The sequence below is a fragment of the Equus quagga genome, chromosome 16 (genome assembly GCF_021613505.1).
Source record: "Equus quagga isolate Etosha38 chromosome 16, UCLA_HA_Equagga_1.0, whole genome shotgun sequence".
In the NCBI taxonomy this organism is placed as follows: domain Eukaryota; kingdom Metazoa; phylum Chordata; class Mammalia; order Perissodactyla; family Equidae; genus Equus; species Equus quagga.
This window is the reverse complement of record NC_060282.1, coordinates 67,505,025-67,529,113: the sequence shown is the minus strand read 5'-3', so window position 1 is coordinate 67,529,113 and position 24,089 is coordinate 67,505,025. Positions and strand designations below refer to the sequence as shown.

General features: G+C 41.1%; 1 protein-coding gene across 2 annotated transcripts in view; it reads left to right on the top strand.

Moving 5' to 3' along the window:
• The window catches only part of SLCO5A1 (solute carrier organic anion transporter family member 5A1), a 130,241-nt gene that overhangs the window by 42,617 nt on the left and 63,535 nt on the right, over window positions 1-24,089 (top strand). For both annotated transcript variants that reach the window (XM_046642240.1, XM_046642239.1), the window contains exons 3-4: window positions 8,799-8,931; window positions 14,137-14,354. In XM_046642240.1, coding sequence (XP_046498196.1) covers window positions 8,799-8,931; window positions 14,137-14,354 — 351 coding nt within the window. The remainder of the gene's footprint in view (window positions 1-8,798; window positions 8,932-14,136; window positions 14,355-24,089) is intronic.

The window sequence follows — 24,089 nt, the reverse complement described above, 5'->3', positions numbered from 1 at the left end:
AATTCATCATGAAATGAGCAGACACAAGAGAAGACTAAGATAGGAGCTGGCCCCGTGGCTGAGTTCACGCGCTCCATTGCGGTGGTGCAGGGTTTCGCCCGTTTGAATCCTGGGTGCAGACATGGCACCGCTCATCAAGCCATGCTGAGGTGGTGTCCCACATGCCACAACGAGAAAGACCTACAACTAAAAATACATACAACTATGTATGGGGGTCTTTGGGGAGAAAAAGGAAAAAAAAAAGGAAGACTAAGATAAACGAAGACTCTTAGAAGATATTGTCAGAAGGATAAAAACGGAAAGAGAAACCACTCTACACAAAAAATAAGGTAAAAATCAGGAATATAACAAAGATTTAAAATTTAAAGTCAAAAGAGTTTATAGAAACAAAAAAATTAGCCTAATATAAATAGGGCTAAAAAAGTAAGCAAACTTCCTTAAGGTATGAGAAATAGGGGCCGGCCCATGGCGGAGTGGTTAAGTTCGCGTGCTCCGCTGCGGCGGCCCAGGTTTCGGATCCTGGCCGCCGACGTGGCACTGCTCGTAAGGCCACGTTGAGGCGGTGTCCCATATGCCACAACTAGAAGGACCTGCAACTAAGATATACAACTATCTACCAGGGGGAATTTGGGGAGATAAAGCAGAAAAAAAAAAAAAAAAAAGATTGGCCACAGTTGTTAGCCCAGGTGCCAATCTTTAAAAAAAAAAAAAAGCTTGACAAAAGTAAAGCAATTACCTTTTGAGGTTAGTTTTTTTTAAAAAAAAGGTATGAGAAATAGAAGGTAATAAATAATTTAAAAGAAAAATTCGGTTAGTTTAAGAAATTAAAACCCCTATGAATAATGTTTTTAAAAAGATAAAATGCATTAAAAAATAAAGTAAGAGCAAAAGTTACAACAATTTATGATGTAAAAATAAAAGAGATATTAGATTATAATAGAGGTTAAGTCTATGGGAGAAAAGTTAAAAAGGTGAAGGTCAATGGAATTAAAAATAGAAGTTAATGTGCTTTAATGTAAAAAGTATCAATAATCACAGAAGAGGGTAAACAGTAATTTAAGGAGAAAATTTAAACGGAAGGTCTGAGGTAGAATGGCTTGGAGCAGGGTAAGTGAAGGAAATGAGGGCTGGAGCCGGCGAGGAGACACTTACTAAGTGGCTGGTGGGTCCGCCTTCCCCAAGAGTTGTTTCTTTGCTGGACCAGCCATCATGACCAAGGTGAAGGAGAAGAGGTGGGTCCACCCTGTGGAAGGGAGCCTTTTCAGCCCTTTCCCATCAAGAGTGGCTTCTTAGCTCCACAGAAGTACACAGCTCAGCTTGGGTTGGGGCTGGAGCGGTAAGCCTAAGGCCACAGTCTGGTTCTATGCAGCATATGCAATAACAAAGCACAAAACAGGGCGATCCAGCAGTCCCCCTTGTCTGTGAGGGATACATTCCAAGACCCTCACTGGATGCATGAAATCGCAGACAGTACCAAACCCTATAGATACTGTGTTTTCCTATACATACATACATTCATACCTATGATAAAGTTTAATTTATAAATTAGGCACAGTAAGAGATTAACAATAAGTAATAATAAGATAGAACAATTATAACAATATACTGTAGTGAAAGTTATCATAGATCTTAGCAACCTCAGCATATGATTTTTCTTCTTATTCAGTCTAGAACTTTCATCTTTTCACTTAAAGGAAGCACTTTATGGCTTCTCTTTGGCATATGCGAATTGCCAGCATCACTACTCTTGCACTTTGGGGCCATTATTAAGTAAAATAAGGGGTACTTGCACACAAGCACTGCAATACCACACAGTCAATCTGCTAACAGAGATGACTGCCAAGAGACTGAGGGAGTGGGTAGCATACACAGTGGGCGTACGCTGGACAAAAGGATAACTCACCTCGCGGGGGGGCTGAGCAGAAGGGTGCGAGATTTCGTTACTCAAGATGGCACACAATTTAAAACTGATGAATTGTTCATTTCTGGAATTTTCCATTTAATATTTTTGGACTGTGGTTAACTGTGTGTAACTGAAGCCCCAGAAAGCAAAACCGCAGAAAGTGAAACCACGGATAAGGGGGGACTAGTGTACAAACTTCAGAGGAATAACCCCAATCAGACATTTATAATAGTGAAATGCTAGCATCAGTAAGGGATTATTCAAGTGAAGTCTGCCATAGCCACACGACGACATACCATTTAACCATAACAAATGTTCTAGAAGAATATTTATCGATATAGGAAATGTTTGAGATATTATGTAAAAAAATATTATAGGACAATAACTGCTGCCTAATTCCAGCTACTTACAAAGTTTATACAGCATATGAATGGTAAAAAGTATTTATTACTATTATTATCTGGATGGCAAGGATTGTAGGTGATTTTTTTTTTTTGAGGAAGATTAGCCCTGAGCTGACATCTGCCACCAATCCTCCTCTTTTTGCTGAGGAAGACTGGCCCTGAGCTAACATCCGTGCCCATCTTCCTCTACTTTATATGTGGGACCCCTGCCACAGCACAGCTTGCCAAGCGGTGGTCCACCTGGGATCGGAACTGGCGAACCCAGAGCCCCTGAAACAGAACGTGTGAATTTAACCCCTGTGCCACTGGGCCAGCCCCTGTGGATGATTTTTTAAAAAATTTATTTTTTGCTCTCTTGAGCATTTCCTCTACAATGAATCCATATTATATTTTGTATGATTAGAAAAAACCCTAAAGGTTGTTTAAGAAGAATAACAGGCACGTGCTAGGCTTCAGAAGGATGCTCTGTGCTGGCCCTTCTGTGAGAAAAAAGGTCTTGGCATTCTCGTTCCGCACTCGCATCTGCCCAGCCCATCATCAAAAATAGGGATTCCAGAAAAGATCACTTATTAAGGTACTATTATGATATTAAATATGTCTTCTGTTAAATAATATATGTATTTGATCTATGTAAAATTAATGTTTAACATTTATTAGGGAATGAACAGGTAATCAAACAGCCCATACAAATACAACTTAATATTTCTTCAGTGTCCATTATATGCTAAGCACTTTATGTGCATACTATTACTTACTATCCATTTTTAGAGAAAAGAGAACTAGGGCCCAGAGAGGTTGAATAAATTTCCCCGTTGCACAGAACGGGGGAAGTGGGAGTCTACCCTGAGGCAGTTTGACTTCAGGGTCTTTGCCGATATTCCCTGCACTTCAGTGCTGCCTGGGTGAAGAGTTTTGTATTTTAGGTCTTGCGGGAGATTTAGAAATGTGTAGTTCATGTTGCCCCTTTCAAGGCATGTCTAACCTAGTTGGGAAGATAAAAAGGGTATGAATGGCGTGTAGCAAGAATACACAACCTGTCCAGCTGGAAGTGCAGCTAATACTTGACGTGGCATTCAAAGAGAGGCCATCCTGTGGCCTCCACAGTTCAGGGGAGGCCTCCTGAAGGAGCTGGGCTTTGAAGGATGAGGAGTGTAGCACATGTGGGCCATAGATGTAGCTATAGGTTAAGCAATAAATAGGATGTTCTGAGAAAAGGAATACAGAATGACCATGCAGCCAGCACGTAGAAAGCAGAGACTCTGGGAATGGGTCAAACCTGAGCGGATGCTACTGGAAGACATCCACATACTGACTGGGCAAGATGATGCGGAGGCATGGTCAGGAGAGAGGTTATGTCCAAGGCTGCAGGAGACAGGCTAGGGGTCAAGTGAGGACAGAAATGTTAGATGATCAGTGAAGTGATAGTAAGAGAGGAAGAACGAGATGACTTCAGCTGGTTCAGTGTCTAAGTTTGTGACTAATGAGTAAGTGCTGGGGAACCTGTGTGTCTGGCCAAGGTAGGGAGGAAGCAGATCCAGACAGAGGAGAAGCCAGAGGCGTGGGATAGTGAATAAGGGAGACAGTCCTTCTTTTGACCATGATATTCTTCTAAAATACAGGGTATTAGAAAATTTGAGGTTTGATGAGGCCAACAGATTAGGAGAAAAAATAGTTTGTTACAGTTACCAGGAAGGGGGGCACACATGCCATAGGGGCCAAATGAGGAAGCACCAGGGTCCGTCACAGGCAGAGAGAGGGAGGAATGGTGGGCTAGACCCTTTATTGTGGTTTCCTGGGGAAGAGGTAGGTGAGGCAGGGTAAGGAGGTTTAGGATTGGCTAGCTTGAATAATTTCAGCAGGCTCTGGGTGGGGCCTGTCCCTAGTTGTCTGGCACCTGGCCCTGGGTGATGCCGGCAGGCAGGTAGTGGCCTGGAGGGTGAGGCCAATAAACGAGGTGGTTGGGGTGTGGGCTCTGGCTTGGTTGGTTTGTATTTGAGAAGCGCACTCTCGGGTGAGTTGTTTACCATCTCTAGAGATTGGCTAACCCCGGGATTCCTCTTGGATCAGCAAGTTCCCAGATGTGAAAGCATCAGAAAACAGATGATAAAAGACATGGTTAATACGGATATGTAATCAACACATAAACAGTTCTTGAATGCCTCCCATGCCCAAACACTAATCTATATGCATCAGTTAATAGAAAATACTAATAATAACAACAAAACCAGCATATTCTTATAGAGCCCTCACCATGTGCCAGGCATTCCACGTGCTTTACAAGAATTCACTGATTTAATTCCTATAACAACCCTCTAAGTAAGTACTTTTATCATCTTCAGCTTTACAGATGAGGAAACTGAGGCTCAGAGAGGTGAAGCGACTTGCTGATGGTCACACAATTAGTAAGAATTGAAGCGGGGATTCGAACCCAGGAGTTTGGAATCTGTGCTTTAACTGCTACGTAGTGCTGTGTATGATATGGTTCCTGCCGTCAAGGATGAAGAGCTGCTTCAAAGCATAAGATAGAAATATTTGAAGGGACAAGCAGAAGTGAAGAGCAGAGCATATTTAATCTCGAATGAGTGGGATGGTCCAGTGCTCTCTCAAAGGGGAGTTGTGCACAACCCAGGGGTGGGTGAGACAAACCAGGAGGGGACAGGAAGAAAAGACTGGAACTTCTATTTATATTTATAGTACTGGTTCATTGAATAGCTTGTACTCCCTGCATCAGCTCCTCATCGTGAGAGAAAACCAAGGATGGTACAGTCAGATCTGGTGGGACACAGTCAAGAACCATAGAATTATCAAGTTCACAGGATGAAATATGGATTGACATCTATTGTCATTAGCTAGTATCTCAAGAGATGGTAGACTCTGAGGACTAATTTTGTCACTGACATTTCCTGTTGTTAATGACAGTGGAACATTCATTGACTCAGTGGGAGTGGTGAAGCTAATGGATACTGGGGGTGAATATGGGTCGAGCGCCTCCCACGCTCCTGGGTCCTGGGGGTACAGCAGCGGACATCACCTACAAGAACCTCTGCTATTATCTGGCTCAAGTTCTATTTGGAGGGACAGGCGATAAACAAGGTGACAAAGGAAATATATAGTGTGTTAGGTGGTGATATGCGCTAAGGAGAAAAATAAAGCAGAGAAAGGGTGGGAAGAATTGGGGAAAGAGTTTTAAATTTTTAGATAGGATGGCCAAGTAAGGCCTCAGTGAGAAAGAACTGTTTGAATAACTACCTGGGGTCAGTAAGGGAATGAACCATGTGGCTATCTGGGGGAGGAGCATTACACACACACCCACACCCACACACACACACACACACAGCAAGTGCTAACTCCCTAAGGTGAGAATGTGCCTGAAAGGGTGAAGAAGAGTGAGGAGGTCGTCATGCCTGGAGCTCAGTGAACAAGGAGATAGATAAGAGATGAAGCAGAGAGACAATAGTGGGTGGTGCAAATGTGGCGACGGGTCCTTGCAGCTACGTAAAAGGACTTTGGCTTTTGCTGTGAGTTGAGATGAGAAGCCACTGGAGGGTGTGAGCAACGAAGTGTGACATGATCTGGCTCACGTTTCTAGTGGCTCATTAAGGCTGCCGTGTTGACAATACATTGTAGGGAAGTAAGGGCAGAAACAGGGCTACCAGGTGGAAGGCCCAGAGCCGTTTGCCAGATGAGTGACGCTGGTGGCTTGGACCAGGGTAGAGATGTGGAGAAGGAACTGCATACTGGGTATGATTTGATGGTAGAACCAGCAGGATTTACTGATATATTAGATGCGAGCTGTGAGAGAGAGAGAGACTAGTGGTCCATATACATTATTTATACAGAAATGTGCACACACTGTGGGTAAAGGTTTAAACCTTTTACTCATAGGGATGCTTGATAAAAAAGTGTGGAGGCCACTGGAACAGACAATATATAGTCTACAGGGATTCTGAGGAGAGAGACCACCCAGGGGAGGCCGATCAGTGCTGGACTTGGTTGGATCTTGAAGAATGAGTAGGATTCAGGGAGATGGAAAGGCCCAGAAGGGCACCGGGGGATCCACGAACGAAGGGAGGAGACTCTGCCCAGGGCTGTTCTGAACCTCGATCTGCGTGGAGCCCTGAGTTCAGGCAGTAGGTTTGAAGATTGAAACGGCAGCAGGGGGCCAGCTTGTCCCACTCTTGAACTCCAGGTGGAACAGTTTAGACTGTTTCCTTTAGGCAGTTGGGAGGACTGGGAATTTTTGACCTGGAGAGTGAGTGGTAGGGCTTTAGCTCAACAATTTTTTCCTCTAATAAGCTCTGAATGAGTGCAACTGATTAATCAATTAATAAATGTTAACTCAGTGGCCAGAATGTTTTATTTACTAAATGGGATCACGTCAGTGAGTTTTATGTATATATAAACATATATATAGTGTAGTTATTGTACTATACTATATCGTATAGCATGTAGTATAGTTATATAGATATACATATATATGTATACATATTTCTGTTAATGAGAATGATTCCATTGGACTTAAAAGTGTTTGTTATACCATAAAAATAATTTTTCTGATTACATAGCTGAATTTTAAAAAGCTTACTCTATATTTCATGAAGTAGTTAAGGTTTCTTGGTGAATGTTCTTTAATTGGTTTCCCATTCTCTAGATAATTGCATGGTCTTGCCGGTACACATCCTGCACGTTGCTTCTTGGCACTCTGAGATGCTGCGCTCAAGTGCCCCAGGCATAAACAGTATGGCGGAAATACCCTTTTCCCTGTCTGTGTTTGTAAGACAGTCTCCTTCATGCCAGAAGAACTATTTTGGGAAGATGATTCATGTCACATTTTGGCCTCATTACAGTTTTAAGTTGTAACTGGTGCTCGTTGGCCTGGAGGTGTAAACATAAATTTTATACTTCGTATGTGTATGGGAATACCTGGAACTGAAAAATACTTCTCGTTTGGAGTTCCATTTTAGTCTACAAACAGAGAGGTTAACCAGATATTTATCAAAATTCTAATTTTGTCTTATTAAAAGCATACTTCCAAAAGAATATCAATTACTTGTGGCTGTGCCTCCATTCTCCATGGAGAAGTCAGAGAACCTAGTGTCTTATTGTTACAAGCAGATGATTCTGTAAAATCAATAAACACTGTGCTTTTTGTTTTTGAAATAGTGTGAAAAATGAGAGCAGGTGTTAAATTACTGTCTGTAGTTATAAGGAACAGGAGATACAAAATTATTCAAAGTTTATTTAGCTGTAGATGAAAAAGTAAGGTGAAGCTATTCTGATTAGTCCAATTTGCCTTCTGGTAAACATGGTGCTACTTATAGGATACAACAAACCACTTATTTATTCAGTGGTTAAAATGCATGATGGCAATAGAAATGAGAGACATGGACCACCTGAGTTTATTATTGTGCCTTGCACACAGGAGTATCTTAAAAGTGTTTATTGGGGCCAGCCCAGTGGCTCAGTGGTTAAGTTGGGCACGGATGTTAGCTCAGGGTCAGTCTTCCTCAGCAAAAACAGGAGGATTGGCAGCAGTTAGCTCCGGGCTAATCGTCCCCCCCCCCCAAAAAAGTATTTATTGATTTGTCCCCAAATAAATGAGTTTCAACAGAAGAAAAATGGGTTTGGGGTATGGCTAGATTTTTCTATGGCTCTCAAGGAATTTTGCATCCTACCTCAAAATTTAAAAATTGGCAAAATATTATTTATTTTAAAAACTTAAATCGCAGCAATGACAACAATATAAAGGAATGACAGTGAATTTGTTGTTGTTTTTTGCTATAAGCCCATTTTTATGGCCAAATGTTTTTGGGTAGAATGACAACCTTTCTGATCTACTGACAGTAAGAACCCCTCTGCCCACCTTGGACATGTGCTTTCAAAAGTTTTTTAATTCAGCTGTGGGTTGCTCTTTCCATTTGGGCCTTCTCGCTATGTCATCTAAAGAGATTTATTAATCTTTGAGTAAGATTCCTCAATTAACAATAAACCAAAGGCGTTGTGAGATCTTCTTTGATTCTAAAATGGTGATTTGACAAATATCAGTGATTTGAGGGTGCTTAAGCAGGTTTGCCAGTTCAACCGAATCCGGCTTCATGGCAAAACTGGCCTTGAGTTCCCTCAACCTGTTAGAATCTTCCAGCTGTGACAAGTGACATCTACTTTTTTTCCCCTTATCTTGAGTCTACCTTTTGTTTTCTCTTGGTTGTCCAGTGACCGCCTCATTAACGAGCCCAGGTCTGTGCTTTCAGAAGCAACCGAAACGTTCTCCAGATGATTCTGCTGTTCTAGGAGTGCAACAGGCAACAATTAAACAAAGGACGTGGTTTGAAACCCAAATTTCAACATAGACGCAGTCTCTAGAGTGCTCTGGTTTTGGAAGTTGTTCACTGGACCTGACTGTGACATATGCATGGTAGGACTGGGATTAGACAACTACTGAAACAAATAACACGTTGCTGGATTTCACATTTCCCCTTCTGTCTTCCCAGCCATCATGTACGTCATGGGAGCACTTGGTCCTGCTGTGGGATATTTATTAGGTGGACTTCTTATTGGTTTTTATGTTGATCCCAGAAATCCTGTTCACCTTGACCAGAATGACCCTCGTTTCATTGGAAACTGGTAAGAATTGTTTACTAAATCTTTCATTTGTTGTTAATGATAGTTAGAGTTATAGTACTCTTGTAGTTAAAATAAAAATTTCCCCAATGGAAGAGGAAAAATAGCTAAATGTCACATGGTGGGGGGGCGGGTAGGCAGAATAATAATTTCCCCAAAATATCCATATCCTAATCCCCAGAAAGTCTGAATGTGTTACCTTTACATGACAAAAGGGACCTCGCAGATGTGATCAAATTAAGGATCTTGAGATGGGGCGATCCCCTGGCTGACCTGGGTGGGCCCAATATAATCACAATGGTCCTTATAAGGGACAGAGGGAGGCAGGAGGGTCAGAGAAAGAGAAGAAGGTGTGATGATTGTAGCAGAGGTTGGAGCGATGTGCTTTGAAGATGGAGGAAGGGCCCAGGAGCCAAGGAACGCAGGTGGGCTCCAGAAGCTAGGGAAGGCAAGGAAATGGGTTCTTCACTAGAACCTCCAGAAGGAATGCAGCCCTGCTGACCTCATTTTGACTTCTGACCCCTGGAACTATAACGATAATACGTTTGTATTGTTTTAAGCCACGAAGTGTGTGGCAATTTGTTACAGCAGCAATGGGAAGCTAATACAGAGGGCTTGGGAACATCAGCTTAATCCACGTTCTTTAGGACTCAGGCATTTGTTTCCTGTAAAGCATGGGGGGGAAGGGCGAACGTGGCTGTGTCGGGACTTTCCTGTGTAGTTGAATCAAAAATTTTTTTTTCCACTTCCTTATATTTGTGTTTCTGCTTTGTCAACCCTCCCCCACTGCCCAGGACTCTCGCTCTGCTTTCCCACCGTCACGCTCTTGGTGAACCTTCTCACTCCCTAGTAGTTTCTTTCCCCAAGTGTGCTGGGCAGTTAGCTGCTCTCGTCCTTGCTGGCCCTTAACTGTCTTGCTCAGTAAGTGATGTTTAGGACTTAGGTTGAGAACTCCAGGTTTGTCTGTTAGGTTGTTTATCCAGATATCCAGGGCTGTGTTTGAATTCTCCGTAGTCCTCAGCTTGAACATAAGAAGTGCTTTCTTCATGACTGCAAGCACTAACTGAAAGTATGGCATCTCAAATGCATTTAACGTGGATTAGTAATAGATATACATTTCAAGAAATTTTCACTTTATAACAAAGAATATTTCGTTATTAGAAATTAATGGCAAGTCATTACTTTCTAAAGAGTTTCTTAGAGTACTCGTGTTCTCTCTGTGTTTCATTATAAGATAACAGCCTCATAACTCTGAGGTCCATGCAAATAATTTTTAACACTGTATTTTCAAAGCAGTTAACAAATATTGATTAAGTTATATAATACTTCTTATTTTCATAAGTGAGGCTCTTTGCAGATGGAAGTGCTAAGATCTGGATGATCCTGGCCTGGGAGAATTTTCAACTCATGCAAAAGGAAGTTCCCGTGTTAACCATAGGGGAATTACACTGGAGTTTTCAGCTCTTGACCAGGAGTGAAATTTTTGGTCTCAACTACTGTTTTCTTTGCAGTTCTGAAATAAATCAGAGTAAGGATTTTTTTTTTATTCTCAGAAAACTAGATTATTAAGATATATCTAGGCACATCCAATGTACATTCTGTGTTCTGTGTAGATGTCCATGAGAAGAGCGTGGCAAGAGGGGACCTCTGGGGGGAGAGAGAAAGGTGAGGAGGACCAGCTCAGGGCCAGGAACAAGGCAGGAGGCAGGAGCTTTAGGTTTCCTAGTGGACAGCAATCCAGTGGGTGGCAAAGTGGAGTGATTGAGTGCAGACCCTGAAGCAGACTCCCCTGGGTTTAAATCTCAATCTGCCGCCTGATAGCTGTGTGACCTTGGGGAAGTTACTTAATTTCTCTGTGCCTCAGTTCTTGTTGTTGTTCGGTTTTTTTTAATCCATAAAATGGAAGTAGTTCAGTACTTAATTCATAGGGTTGTTGTGAGGAATAAATGAGTTTATATATGTGGAGCTCTAGATAGTTCTTGCTACACAGTATGTGTTAGCCATGATTCAGTCCTTTGCATTTAACCAATGTTCAAGTAGTTTTATTCATTTTAATGGCCCAGTATTAGTTCTACAAGTGATAAAAGTTGTCCATATAGAAATATATACTAGGAAGCTCTTTAAAAATGAATTTCTTGAGTAGCCCTACTTGTAACAGTTTTCCACCTACAACAAAGACATAGTTATTTGACACCTTGTCATTTTTTAGGATGCCTGCCAGTAATGATATGTTTTTCAATAAATCTGTGCTGGAGGAGTGAAGGAAGGAACGAATGAATGGTGCTGATGTTTATTGGGTGCTTACTATGTGTCAAGCATTATACTCAGAGCTCCACAAGCATTTTCGTTTATGCCTTATAACCACGAGATGTCGTCACTAATATTATGTCCATTTTGCAGATGAGGAAATTGATGCTCAGTGATGTGAATAACTTGTCCAAATCTCAGAGTCACTCAGAGCTGGGATAAGAAACTGAGTCCAGGGCAGAGGTCTTAGTCAATATAACTGGCTCCTAGTGAACAGTCTCTGAGTAATGGGTCATTAAAGGGAGTTTGGACTCTGGCTTTGCAATTTTAACTTACTGATGTATCTTTTTCCAACATACTATGCACACTTTCTTGTCTTACTGAGCTTTTCTCAGAGCCGTCTTTAAACCATCATTATATCATATGTTAACATCCATGTTACTGGAAACCCTGGGAGAATATGGGCTGGTTTGCTCTGCTTAGAAATGCCCCCAGACTTTTATATTATTTTTGCTTATTCACTATAATTCTTCCCCTTCTTCTGTTATTTACTCTCACTTGGGGCTACTATGAGTGTATCCTCAATATTTGTGTATAATTTTAAGTCAAAGGCTCTGGGTGGAGGTCAGGGGGCCTGATTGCAGATCTACATAAAAACAAACAAAATTAGCTACCATAATTTGATTACTGATTTGTGCGCAGGCATTTTATTAGGTCCATTATATGCATTGCCAGCCCCGGTGTCTAGTGGGTGAGGTTCAGTGCTCTCACCAGCACGGCCTGGGGTTTGTCTCCTGGTCAGGGAACCACACCACCCATCTGTCCTTGTCATATTGTGGTGGCTGCACGTTGCTGTGATGTGAAAGCTCTGCCACCGGTATTTCAAATACCAGCAGGGTCACCCATGGCGGACAGGTTTCAGCAGAGCTTCCAGACTAGACAGACCAGGAAGGACCAGGCCACCCACTTCTGAAACAATTGGCCATGAAAGCCTGTGAACAGCAGCAGAGCATCGTCTGATAGAGCGCTGGAAGGTGAGAGGATAGTGCAAAACACCTGGCAGGGTTCCGCTCTGCTGTCCACAGGGCCCTAGGAGTCGGAACAACTCGATGACACTAACGACAACAAATTATATACATTGTCTTGTTAATTTTGATGACCCTGAAAAACGGTTATTATTACCTCCCTTTCAGATGAGAAAGCCAGCTCAGAAAAGCAAAATAATGTCTCCAAGGTCTTAGAGCTAGGAAGTGGTAAAGACAGGATAAAAACCCAGGTCTGCCTAAAGCTACAGCTTCACTTCCCTCACACTGTGCGGCCTGCCCTCTTCTGGAGAGAGCAGAGAGCTCCAGGGAATCGAAGGGGTCAGACGACTTGAATGCAGGGTCTGCAGGAGGAGATTGCAGAGAGGCAGAGGAGCAGGGCTGGATCAGGAACCGTCTCATAGAGCCAAGCTCTAAAGGGGCCAGACATTATCATAGCTGTGTTCCCTGTGGACAGGTGACTTGATTTTTTTTTTAAAACCTATCTCATTCAATTTATTCAGGCAAATTTTTGAGTACCTAATCTGTGTCAGGCTCTGGGTTTGTGATTACATACTGAATAATTGAGATTTCCAGAGGTCTGCCTTTTTCTGATTGTTGTAAAATCTTTATTTGATGTAACTTTATCTTTGAAAATAGCACACTGGATGATTAATGACCAGTTCTAGGAATAATATTCTCAGCTAAACTGTGACCTTTAGCATCTGATAACAGCATTTTGATAGAAACATTATTTTTTTTAAATGAATTTCCACTTTGCCGTTGATCTCTATTCTTCCTGGGTTGAATTCAGCGTCAACGCTTAGAATGCTACCTGCATTCCGGTTACAGCTGTTGGGGACGTGTTGGTACAGAGGCCAGAATCTGAGCATTTATGAATTTGGCAGGTTTGAGGACAAAGTTTGGAGTGGAGGACACCCAGTTGGAAAGTGGTGACTCTGTTAGGGAGGACCAGGGACCTACCTCTACTTGCTAAGAAAAGGTCCGTGGGGAATTAGGCAGGCAAGAAGCCCCAGGCCTTAACACGGGGCTGTAACACAGGACTAGAATTTGAGTCCCGCTCTCTGTGTTTGCTCCCTCGTCGCTGCAGCATGGCAAACTCAGATGAGTTTAAAGACAAAAGCTCTCTTCTACATAGGTCAAGTTCTACTTCTCCTAGGAAGCTTTGTGACACACGTTGATTCCCCCTCTGAACTTTTATAGCATTCACAGTCTATGCCACATGATCTAACGCTTAATTGTCTACAGCCTTGCGTTTCTTGGAACTGTTTCTTGAAATTGTTTGGAATTGTTTCTTCTATTTCTAGCTCGCTTACAATGAGGGTTTAAGTTCTTGAAGGCAAAGATCAAGTCTAAATGTCTGTGGTAACCCTGGGACTTGGTTAAGTATTGTGAAGGCCAGCTAAGAAGGGTCAATACATTCTTAAGCGCTTGCAGAAAAATATTTGAATGCCACCAGCAGTTTTAAATACATTTCACACCAGATGTTAATGGTTTTCTCTTAAGAAAAAGTTGTCCATGTTGGTCCACAAAGCAGGCTGTCGTCTATATTATTTTTCTATTAAATTTATGAGCTATTGATTTGTTATAAAATGCACATTGTCGTAGGACTAACAGTATTAATTAGCAGAACCAACACAGATGTGCTCAAAAATACTTGAATGAAATTCTAGGCAAGCTCCTGTTTATAATGTTCATTCTAATACTGGTATAATTATTGGGTGGATTTCTCATTTATACCACAGAAAGTTGGGACTCCCCTGTTTTCTTAGTTTTTCCAACTTCTACTGCTTTACAGTTAATGAAGGTAAAAAGTTTTCTCTGGAAAAATTTAACACCACAAACTTCTACCGTGCTAATTTGTTCTCACTCGTAATGCAAAAGCCATCAATGCTATTCACATTTCCCAATTTTTTAGGTGGAGTGGATTCCTCCTTTGTGCCATTGCAATGTTTCTTGTGATATTCCCAATGTTTACTTTTCCAAAAAAGCTTCCGCCTCGACACAAGAAAAGGAAAAAGAAAAAATTTTCTGGTGATGTTGCCAGTGATGATGACGTTATGAAGGAGAAACCAAACAATAGTGAACAAGTGGACAAAAAAGTTTCTTCTATGGGATTTGGCAAGAATGTCAGAGGTAAAGTATATCTTTTGAATAAATACGTGCTTGGTACTTGAGATGAGTGCTACTCAAAGCGTGGTCCCAGGCCAGTGCTGCCCGCCAGCTGTCACTGGTCTGTGACAAGATAAGTACTGAAAATCAGAGTTGGTGTTGAGAAGCTTTTAAAAAGAAAGTTAATTATGTCTGTTGCAACTAATAACAATAATAATAGATTGGGCTTATATTTTGTATGTTTAAAAAATTCTTTTTCTAATAATTGATCTTTAATGCATTTTGCAAAAGTAGAGGTACATGATAGACTGATAATAATAATTAAAAAAATGGCCTTTCCTTATAAATAGCTTGAGAAGCACTGATGTGGATTCTAAAGATAAAGACATTTATATATGTATGTCATTTACTGTAATTAGAGATGTCTTGTTTTTAACTTACTTCTTGCATTGTATAATGGATGGTTTGTTTCAGAGAAACGGTAGGTTTGGTAGTGTGGCCTGATCCTTACATAAATTTAAACCTACTCTAGGAAGGGACGTCATTCACCAGTGGCCTGGCAAATGCTTGTGAGTTACCACAGAGAAGGGCAGCCCGGAATGGGCCTCCAAACTAGTATAGAGTATCCAGAAAGTTTCAGTGATGTGTACTGCTCATTTTTTCATCTTTATTTCTCTTAAAAATAATGACTTTATTACAGCTAGATTAGGCAATCTCAAACCTAAACCATTTAAATTAATCTTCACCGGGCAATCTTTGTTCAGTTTTCCATATATCTGTTGAGCGGCAATAAATCCCTTTAACCCAAGAAATCTGTATTACACTCCCACTCGTTTCTGCCTATTTCCTGAATTCCTTGAATTGGGTTTTTTTTTTTTTAATTTTGAAGCATAGTATTTCTCAAGTGCCTACATCAGTCAAGATTGTTTTAGGTAAAATTTACCTCGGCACACCATCCTCTCACTTTGACCATAAACACAGTCAAGCCAAAGAGACACCTTTCAGTCTAGAAGGAAGATGCTAATATTTTATAGCACTCTCCCTGCAGCTTAAGAACAACAGTGGTTAGAGTGGACTGTTTTTGAAGACTATATTTATTCAAAGCAAATGAAGTGACGTTTCATTGGAAATGCATCTTCCCAGTTAAGTTTTAGGTTTTGCTCTCTCCCCACCCCCCATTATTTTGTGTCAATGTGTACTTTTGGAACTGCCAAAATTACTTCTTCTGCTGTCATAACATAAAGGATTCTCTGCATGCTAACATGGCCTGAGCTCTTACCACGTGGACCGGCCCATCATTTTTCATGGATGTATTATGGACCTTTACGGCTATTACCAAAGGAGTGATTTTTTTTTTTCCAGCTCAGTCGAGAGCAAGGTTGATATTAACGAATTTACAACACAGGAATAGACTTAAAGTCTTAATTTATAGAGAGTATAAAGTAGACTCAAGGGGAGAAATAAAGGCATAGGTAAGCTAAAATTGTGTCTTTTTTAGTTTAGGGGGAGATGGCTTGAATGTGAAATATATGCTCCTGTTGGATAGTAGAGAAAAGAGAGAGGGAAGATTGATATCAGATACCAGCAGTGGACGCAACTGTTAATGGGAGCGGAGTTGTTTTGGAGGATGCAGGGTAGACAATGCTGTCGATGCCCCATCCGTACTCTGGGACCTTACCGTCTTCCTGGTGGAGGCCTGCCAATGGCCAGGGCCTATATCATTTGCCTGAAATTGTTCTTCATAGAGTGGGAAACTGCTTGGCTTCTGCTTGAGGCAGGTTTCAAGTGCCAAGGAATTGACACCCTGGCCTCCCACCCCCACAAAGCAGTCTTAACCAATCACTGATAAACACCTCAGCTCCCTCACCTCAAGGGGGAGACAACTCTGAGGCTATCGCCTCTTCCCGTGCATCACGTCCACACTCCCCATCCAGCGCTTCTGGAACCTCCCAAATAAACTGCTTGGACTTGAATCCTTGTCTCAGAACTGGCTTCCGAGGGGGTGCGCACTGAGGCACGCAGGTTCAAAAGTGATAAAAGCCGTCCCTGAATTTGAAAATTATTTTTCAAAATTGAATCTACAGACTATTTTATTGGATATCTTCTTATACTGCTAGTGATTGATCTTCTCTATCTTTTCTATGCTCAATCTGATGGGTTAGAATCTTTCTTTTAAAGGAAAGAATAAAAGAAGTCTTTTAACAGTGATGGGTAATTGGTTCATAAAATCTGTTTCCATTCTGATTTTCTTGTCAATATTTCTGATAAATTCTCAACTTTTTCATCCTATGTCTTGATTACGATGACTGATCTCATTTCTGTGGTAAAACCTCCTGATTAGGACACAGAGCTGGTTCATTTGATTATTTCCACTTGTACTGGTTTCTCTGCATCTAGCTTGGTACTTTGAGAGACACTTTCTCCTGTTAGAAAGGAATCCTGTTTTGATGGGATTATAAAGTGAAAATGTTTTGCTCAAAATGATTCAAATGATGTTGATGATATTGGGATAATGTTCAACTAGAATATTTAAAATTAATTCATATTTATCTTGCACGTGTTGATTTCCTTTAGCGTATTGAATACCTATCACTTATAGGAACTGACCATCTAATATTTAATCTGGTTTTCAAAAGGACAAATTAAATCTCTGGGAATCATTCCACTGTTGACATAATTTGCATTACAAAGCTGAGATTCAGTATTAAGATCTTGAATTAAAGAATGGTTGCTAAGATTTCATTTTGAATTAAATCTGAATTTGACTCCCAGATTCCTTTTCCCTTGTCCTGGTTTTTTGGAGCAGGGCTCCTTTTAGTCTTTTTTTTTTTTTTTGAAATTTGGGTACCAATATCAGCTTCTTCACAGAGGAGGTGGAAAGATAGCTAAATTAGTAACTTATACTTCCTTAAAAAGAAAATGATTTTGGCCACACAGGATGATGCCCTTTGGGAAATTCTATTGCAGAGAATACTAGAAGAAAATGTACTATACTTTCTACTGTCTGCCTCAACATTTCAATGATAGACATTGCGGAAATCTGACTCAGTGTTTCTAGAGTCTTATTATAAATTATGCAGGAATAAGACTGTTTTAAAACACCACAAAGGAGAAAGTAGAATTTTAGTGTGTCTGCTTCACCTTTCCACAAAGAGCTTAGCATTGATTGCATCAAAATCTTACCAAAAAAAATAAACACTTAAAATATTTAAGTGGATCAATTTTCCTGAGGTTTGAGGTCCGGCGTTTTTAAATCTTCCAAATTTAACTGGGTATCTTCCCTAATAGAAAACATTTGGTGGAAGTTAATCATAAGAAAAATTTTATTCTTCTGTCGACTTCTAATCTTTTTTTTTTTTGAAGAAGATAGGTCCTGAGCTGACATCTGTGCCCATATTCCTCTATTTTATACCTGGGATGCCTGCCACGTCATGGCTTGATTACCGGTGTGTGGTTCTGCGCCTGGGATCCGAACTGGCCAACCCTGGGCTGCCCAAGCAGAGCACACGAACTAACCACTGCCCCACCGGGCCAGCCCCCACTTTTAATCTTTTAAGCTTAATTACTTGTCATTACTAATTAGCATAAAATATAGCAGATTTTTTTCCGCTAGGTTTTTGTCTGTTAGAATGAAATATGTTTATAACCCTAACTAAATAAAATAGTTACTCTGAGGGGATGAACCGATTTGGAGAGGTCACTGAAAGGTAGAGAATATTGATCAGTCAAGGATTATGTTGTCATCATTTAATTCAATGACTAACTCTACAGAAGCTGCTGTATCCATGATGCAGCAGATACGAAGATGAGTGATCCATGGTTTGCCCTCAGAGAGCATATAGTCCACTGAGGGAGACAGGACAAGTACAGATGGAAATAAAATACAGACCGTAAAGGACGATAGGCACGATGGTGTGAGATTCAAAGGCCGGTGAGGGACCATCTACTGGAGGGATCAGGAAAGGTTTCACGGAGGAGGCAGGACTGAGATGAACCTTGGAAGACTGGGAGAATTTCCGGAGGTGGAGCTGAGGTGGTGGGAGTATTCTAGTGAGAGAGAGCAAAGACAAGAAGGTCAGACTGTGTCGATGTATTTGAAAATGCTGAACAAGTGTGTTGTGGTTGTGAGTTGCAGACGTGTGGCAGGAGAGAGACGGGTAGGAAGACAGGGTGGGGCCATATTGTGCGTGGAGAGCTTGAGCTCTAGCTGTCACTGATTCGTTCCTCGTGGGCGGGGGGAGGTTTGAGCAGACATTTGGCAGCACTCCATTAGGTAGATTAGGGAGGGAAAGGAGTGGAATGGAGGGAGGGGCCCCAGGTAGAAAGCTCTGGACAGAACCCAAGTACGAGGTGATGGTTTTGACTAGCGGAGAAGGAAAGGACAGTAACCCGCTAATCTGGTCTCCCTACTTCTATCCTTGCTCCCTTTCAGTTGCTTTCAACTCAGCAGCCGGAAGGATCCTGTTAAAATCTCACTCTTCTGCTCAAAGCTTCTATGGTCTCCCCTCTCACTCACAGAAAATGCCCTCTAACCCGTGGTTACCTCTTGGATCCCATCTCCTTCTTGCATTCTGCTTCAACCACATTGGTCTCTTCACTGGTCCTCAAATATACCAGGCATACTCTCACCTCCGGGCCTTTGCACTTGCCATCCCTGTGCTAAGAATGCTTTCCCTCAGATCCCCTCACTTCCTTCAGGATGCCCATCAAATGGTCCCTTTTCAGTGAGGCCTTTCTTGGCCACCCTATTCACAAATCTCCACCCTCCTCTCCAAAGCTTCTTATTTCCTTCCCTCCTCAATTTTTCTCCTTAGCACTCATCCCTATGGAACATTCTATATATTTTACTTATTTATTTTCTCCTCGATGGGAAAGTAAACTCCATGAGGGTAAGAATTTTTTTGTCCATCATGTTCCCTGCTGCATTTACACCACCTAGTAGATACTCAGTAAATGTTTGACGAATGAGTTATTGAATAATGAGGAGGGGAGGAAAAGATTGTGTCTATAGGATGTGGCGTCTGATATGAGAAGGGTAGGGAGGGAGGTACCAAAGATGGTTGCAGGGTTTCAACCTCAGACAATGGGGAGAGGAACTAGTTGAGAGGGACAGAAGGACTAAATTCTGAATTTGAGCTGCCCAAGAACATCAGAACTGTTGCATGTGGCCCTTTGCTAGGTGTTTTAAAACGAGTATAGTATGGATCTGTTAGTGCCAGTCCTAATTCAGCAAAGAGGGATCACCAGAAGCCACGTGCCTGGGCTGTGCTGTCTTAGCCCCCATGCAGGCTGCCTTTGCTGAATTGGACCTTAGTTTTATCTTTGCAGCTTTCATTGAAATCTGTTGCTTGAATTCCCCGTATTTGCCATAGGCGCATCCTTGCTCAGTGCCCTTTATATCAACCCCACTTCTTGAGAATGGCAGTTCTCAAAGGTAGTCTACATTAGAGACACCACGAGGGCTTCTTAAACCCAGATGGCTGGGCCCCGGCCCAGGGTGTCTGATTCAGGAGGTCTGGGGTGTGGCCTGAGAACCTGCATTTTTAACAAGTTCCTGGGTGATACTGATGCTGATGGTCCGGGGACCACACCGTGAGAACCACTGCTCTAGAACATAGTTAGGAAAAGCTTTTTTTCTGTGAAGAAATTAGAATATCTCTGCTAATGATGACTATACAACTTTTTGCTTTGGTGGCCAGGAGACTAAGGGTCAAATCTGAAGTCCGGGCAGGGTCCTACATACTATTTAATTCTTTTCTCTGGTTTTGATGTTCTGCTCTATTTACGTCTTCTCTATTTCTAATTCTTTGTTTCGTTTCTCTTTTACCTTTATTTTGCTATATGTATGTTTTCTCATCGTGAGCCAAACCTTTCGATTTGGACCTACAGTTTATGAGGTAAAAGGTGAACAGTGATAGACCTGGAAAAGAATTCCTAAAAAGGAAAGTACTTTCTTTATACTCAGTGCAAATGAACTGTGGGGCTACTCATCAGAGTACTATCTACTTAGAATGACACATAAAAATACTCCTTGATGCCCGATTTAAACAAGCAAGTGGCCAGTATGTACCAATGATGTATTTTGGGCCCCCACCACCACCATTTCTCTGAGTGCAGGTCAGTGGCTCGAGAGCTCCCTGTGCTGGCCCAGAGGTGACTGTGGTGTGCCACGGCCATCCAATTCCTTCTGCTCTATTACTGGCAAACAGGGAAGGCTGTTTGCCAGTGTGTTATGGAGGGGAGGGAGAAATTGGAATACTTTAAGGGGGATTTGGGATTGGAGAACCCAGGAGATCACTAGTTTCAAAGAAAATGAGCAGGAAATGGAGCACTTAGGTCCTATGTAGGAAGAGCAACTTTGGTTTTGCTTTTACAGAAAGACGTGATTAAAAGTAGTTTGATGCTCCTGCGTAATAGGCATGGAAAAGTCGTATGTGCTATATGCCCAGGAGATACACAGGATGATGTAAGACTCACAGGCCATAAAGGAAGTTATTGAGGTTTTCACTGCATGATGATGATATCTTCCCACCAGCTTTTTGATGCACCAGAAGGCTTCAAAGTATACAAATTATAAGATTAAAGAAAAAATTAAATATTTATGCTAAGTACCTATAAAGGAAGGAAATCAAGGAATTTTATGGAGAGGTATTAAAGGAAGCTGTTATATAATTTGCACACACAGGATTGTAATTTATGGAGGTGACTGAGTGATGACATGAGGAGGCCAATGCCAGTGAAAGAAGAATTTATTACTTATATTTCCCAAGAGAAGGGGGCACGCCATGCCACACAGGGCCACAGGGAAGCACCAGGTCTTGGTCAGGAAATAAAAGACAGGAGCGAGGGGAAAGCCAAGGCCAGAGCTTCTGTTGGGGTTTCCATGAAAAAGGCAAGGCAGGGCAGAGTCCACGTTTACGACTGGCTAGTCTAAATAATTCCAGCGGGCTCTGGGCTGTAGGGGTGGTCTCTAGTGGCCTGGTACCTGGCCCTGGGTGTTGTAGGGCAGGGGAAATCCTGGCTTGGTGTGTGAGAATTAGGTAAGAAGTGGTTGGGACTATAGTCTCAGGTTGGGTTGATTTGTGTGTAAAAGATGTGCTCCCAGCTGAGTCATCGCTATCTCTAAGAACTGGTAGTCCAGTCTCTCCCCAGCCAGCAAGCTTTTTCAGATGTCAAAACATTATAAAAAATACAGAAAACTAAAAAACGTGATTACTATAAAAGTTTATGTGTTACAGCCACAGCATACTCAGCTGGCTTGATTGAACTATAATTATCATGTGGTGTTGCCACCACCTGTCTTTCCACCACCTTCCCTCTCCCGACCCTCCAGAGGCCTTTCCTGAGCTCTTGAGGCCAAGGCCTTGGGTCCTGCCCATGTGCTTTGAAAAGCACCCTGTATTTGGCATGTATCATGTTCTTTTATAACTTAGCAATAAAAGCCCAACCTTTATATAACAATGACGCCCTATTCTGGTTGTTTCCATTTTTACTCTTGGTCTCTTTGTCTTTGCCCAGTGTGAATTCTATCCCTTGTTTGACTTTAGTCCGTTTAAGATGTCCTTATCTGCTTGTTCGATTTATACTTCCCTCAAATTTTACTTTTATCTAAGAAATTGGCATTCTCTAATACTTTTAGGAAAGGGTTAGGCTGGTTCCCAAACATCACTGTAATTATTGAAATAGATGGCTGCCAACAACTATCTCAAGAAGATTTCTCTTTCTTTCTTTGTTTCTTTTCCTCTTTCACAAATATCTTTATTGAGCAACTACTACAGGATGAAGAACTCAGAAAAAAATATATATATATTTATATATATATAAAAAGCTGTAGTCCTTGCCCTCAAAGGGAGGCAGAAAGGAAAATAGATGTAATAAAATACAATGTCTTAAAATGGACGTATGTTTATTCTAAGGAAGGTTGAAGGAAGAGGAGGAAGGAATTCCTAAGTTAGCCGCCCGAGTCAGGGAAGATGTCTCTTGGAGAATGACATATTGCTGCATCCTTTCAAAATAGCAGGGTTTTTTTGTTATTTTTGATTTTAAAAGTAATACATTTTCATGGTAGAAAATGTGGGAAGTACGTAAAACTACAAAGAATAAAATAAAAGTGAATTCCAACCTCATTCCTGAAAGTAAATGCATACATTTTTTTTTATAACAAAAAAGTATATTTTGAAACTAGATAGAGGTGGTGGGTGCAGAACATTGTGAATGTACTAAATGCCACTGAAGTATTCTCTTTAAAATAATTAATTTTATGTTATGTGAATTTCACGGCAATAAATTATTTTTAAAAAGGTATTTACTTTACTTGAATTTAGACACAAGGGAAATAAACTGAATGGGCTGCTCAACTTCAGATAAATCTTTTTTTTCCCCCACAAGAAGAGACATTATGTCCAAAAATATCTATGTCAGAAAAATTATGAAGAGTATTAAGAGGGGTCAGTGTGTTTGGTTGGTATTTAATGTTTATAATTTAGACCTGGGTACAAATGTAAGTTTCCAGGTAATAAAATTTAGTCAACAGCTTCATTTACTGATAATTCACCTATTTTACATAATAATAAAACAAAGACACTCCTCATCCCACCCCCATTTAAATAAATTAAAAAAAAAATGTCAAAAGTACAAAATTGGAAGCTTAAGTCTCCTTGTAGAAGGGCTTTTCAGAAGAGCATAACAGAGAAAAGCTGATGTGGAAGCAGAATGTCAGTAGGTAAAAACAAACAAACAACACTTCACATGGGGAATGAATGTTTTTGCAATCAGAAAAAAAATTAGAAAATAAATGGAAGGTTAAAAATATGCTAAAACAAACTACTCATAATTATGATTTTGAATCTTGAAGAAAATGTCAAATTATGCTACAGATTCTCTAGTTAATAAATAAAAAATCTTTAAAGCTTTGTTTTGTAAAGAGGCAATCACCCGTTATCTGAAAAATTCAAGCATACCAAATATCTCTTGCCCAGATCTGCTGGCTAAATGAAATATTGTATATTTCCTCCTTCTTCTCTTGTTAGCATCTTAATTTTTCTTTAATGGAATTTTTAGCTTATAATTTTATCTAAATCCCTTAAGGATTCTTTAGCTTTGAAGAGCCATATTTTAAATAGGATTGTCTATTTGGTCTTTCACATTTTCCTGTGGTTTTAGTGAGCCCACCATGACATGGACCACCCTTCATCTTGTGACTTGTGCTTTCTTAATACTTACCTCCCCAGGAGGAAATTAGAAAAATCACTTTCTCACAAGTATATGGATATTGTTTTAGTACAAATTATTGCTGTGATGTAATAAAGAATGTTAATAAATAAATACCTTCCAAGTATATTTTTTGAGTGCCTACTAAGTGCTAGATGCATGCTAGGAGCTAGAGACATACAGAAATACCGCAGTCCTGCCTTCGTAGCACTTACACTCTCTTAAAGGAAACAGACAGGTAAACACACGCCGCTCCGGAAGAATTGAGGAGCAGCGGGATGAACAACATGCCATGGGAGCACAGAGGAGCAGCCCCTCGGTCTGTCTGGGGGCTGTGCCAGCTCCCCACAGGAGGGGGGTTAATCTTGAGACTGGTGGTTGAGTTTGACATTTACCGAGCAGACTTGTGCGGAACACAGTAAACAGTACAGAGAAAAGAAAGACTTGGTAGGGAGCTTGTGGGGGCCAATCACAGGACTCAGCTTATTTTGTGATGTCAGGTTCCATGGTAAAAACCCTGCAGCTTCAGCATAAGGAGGCACCGAAGAG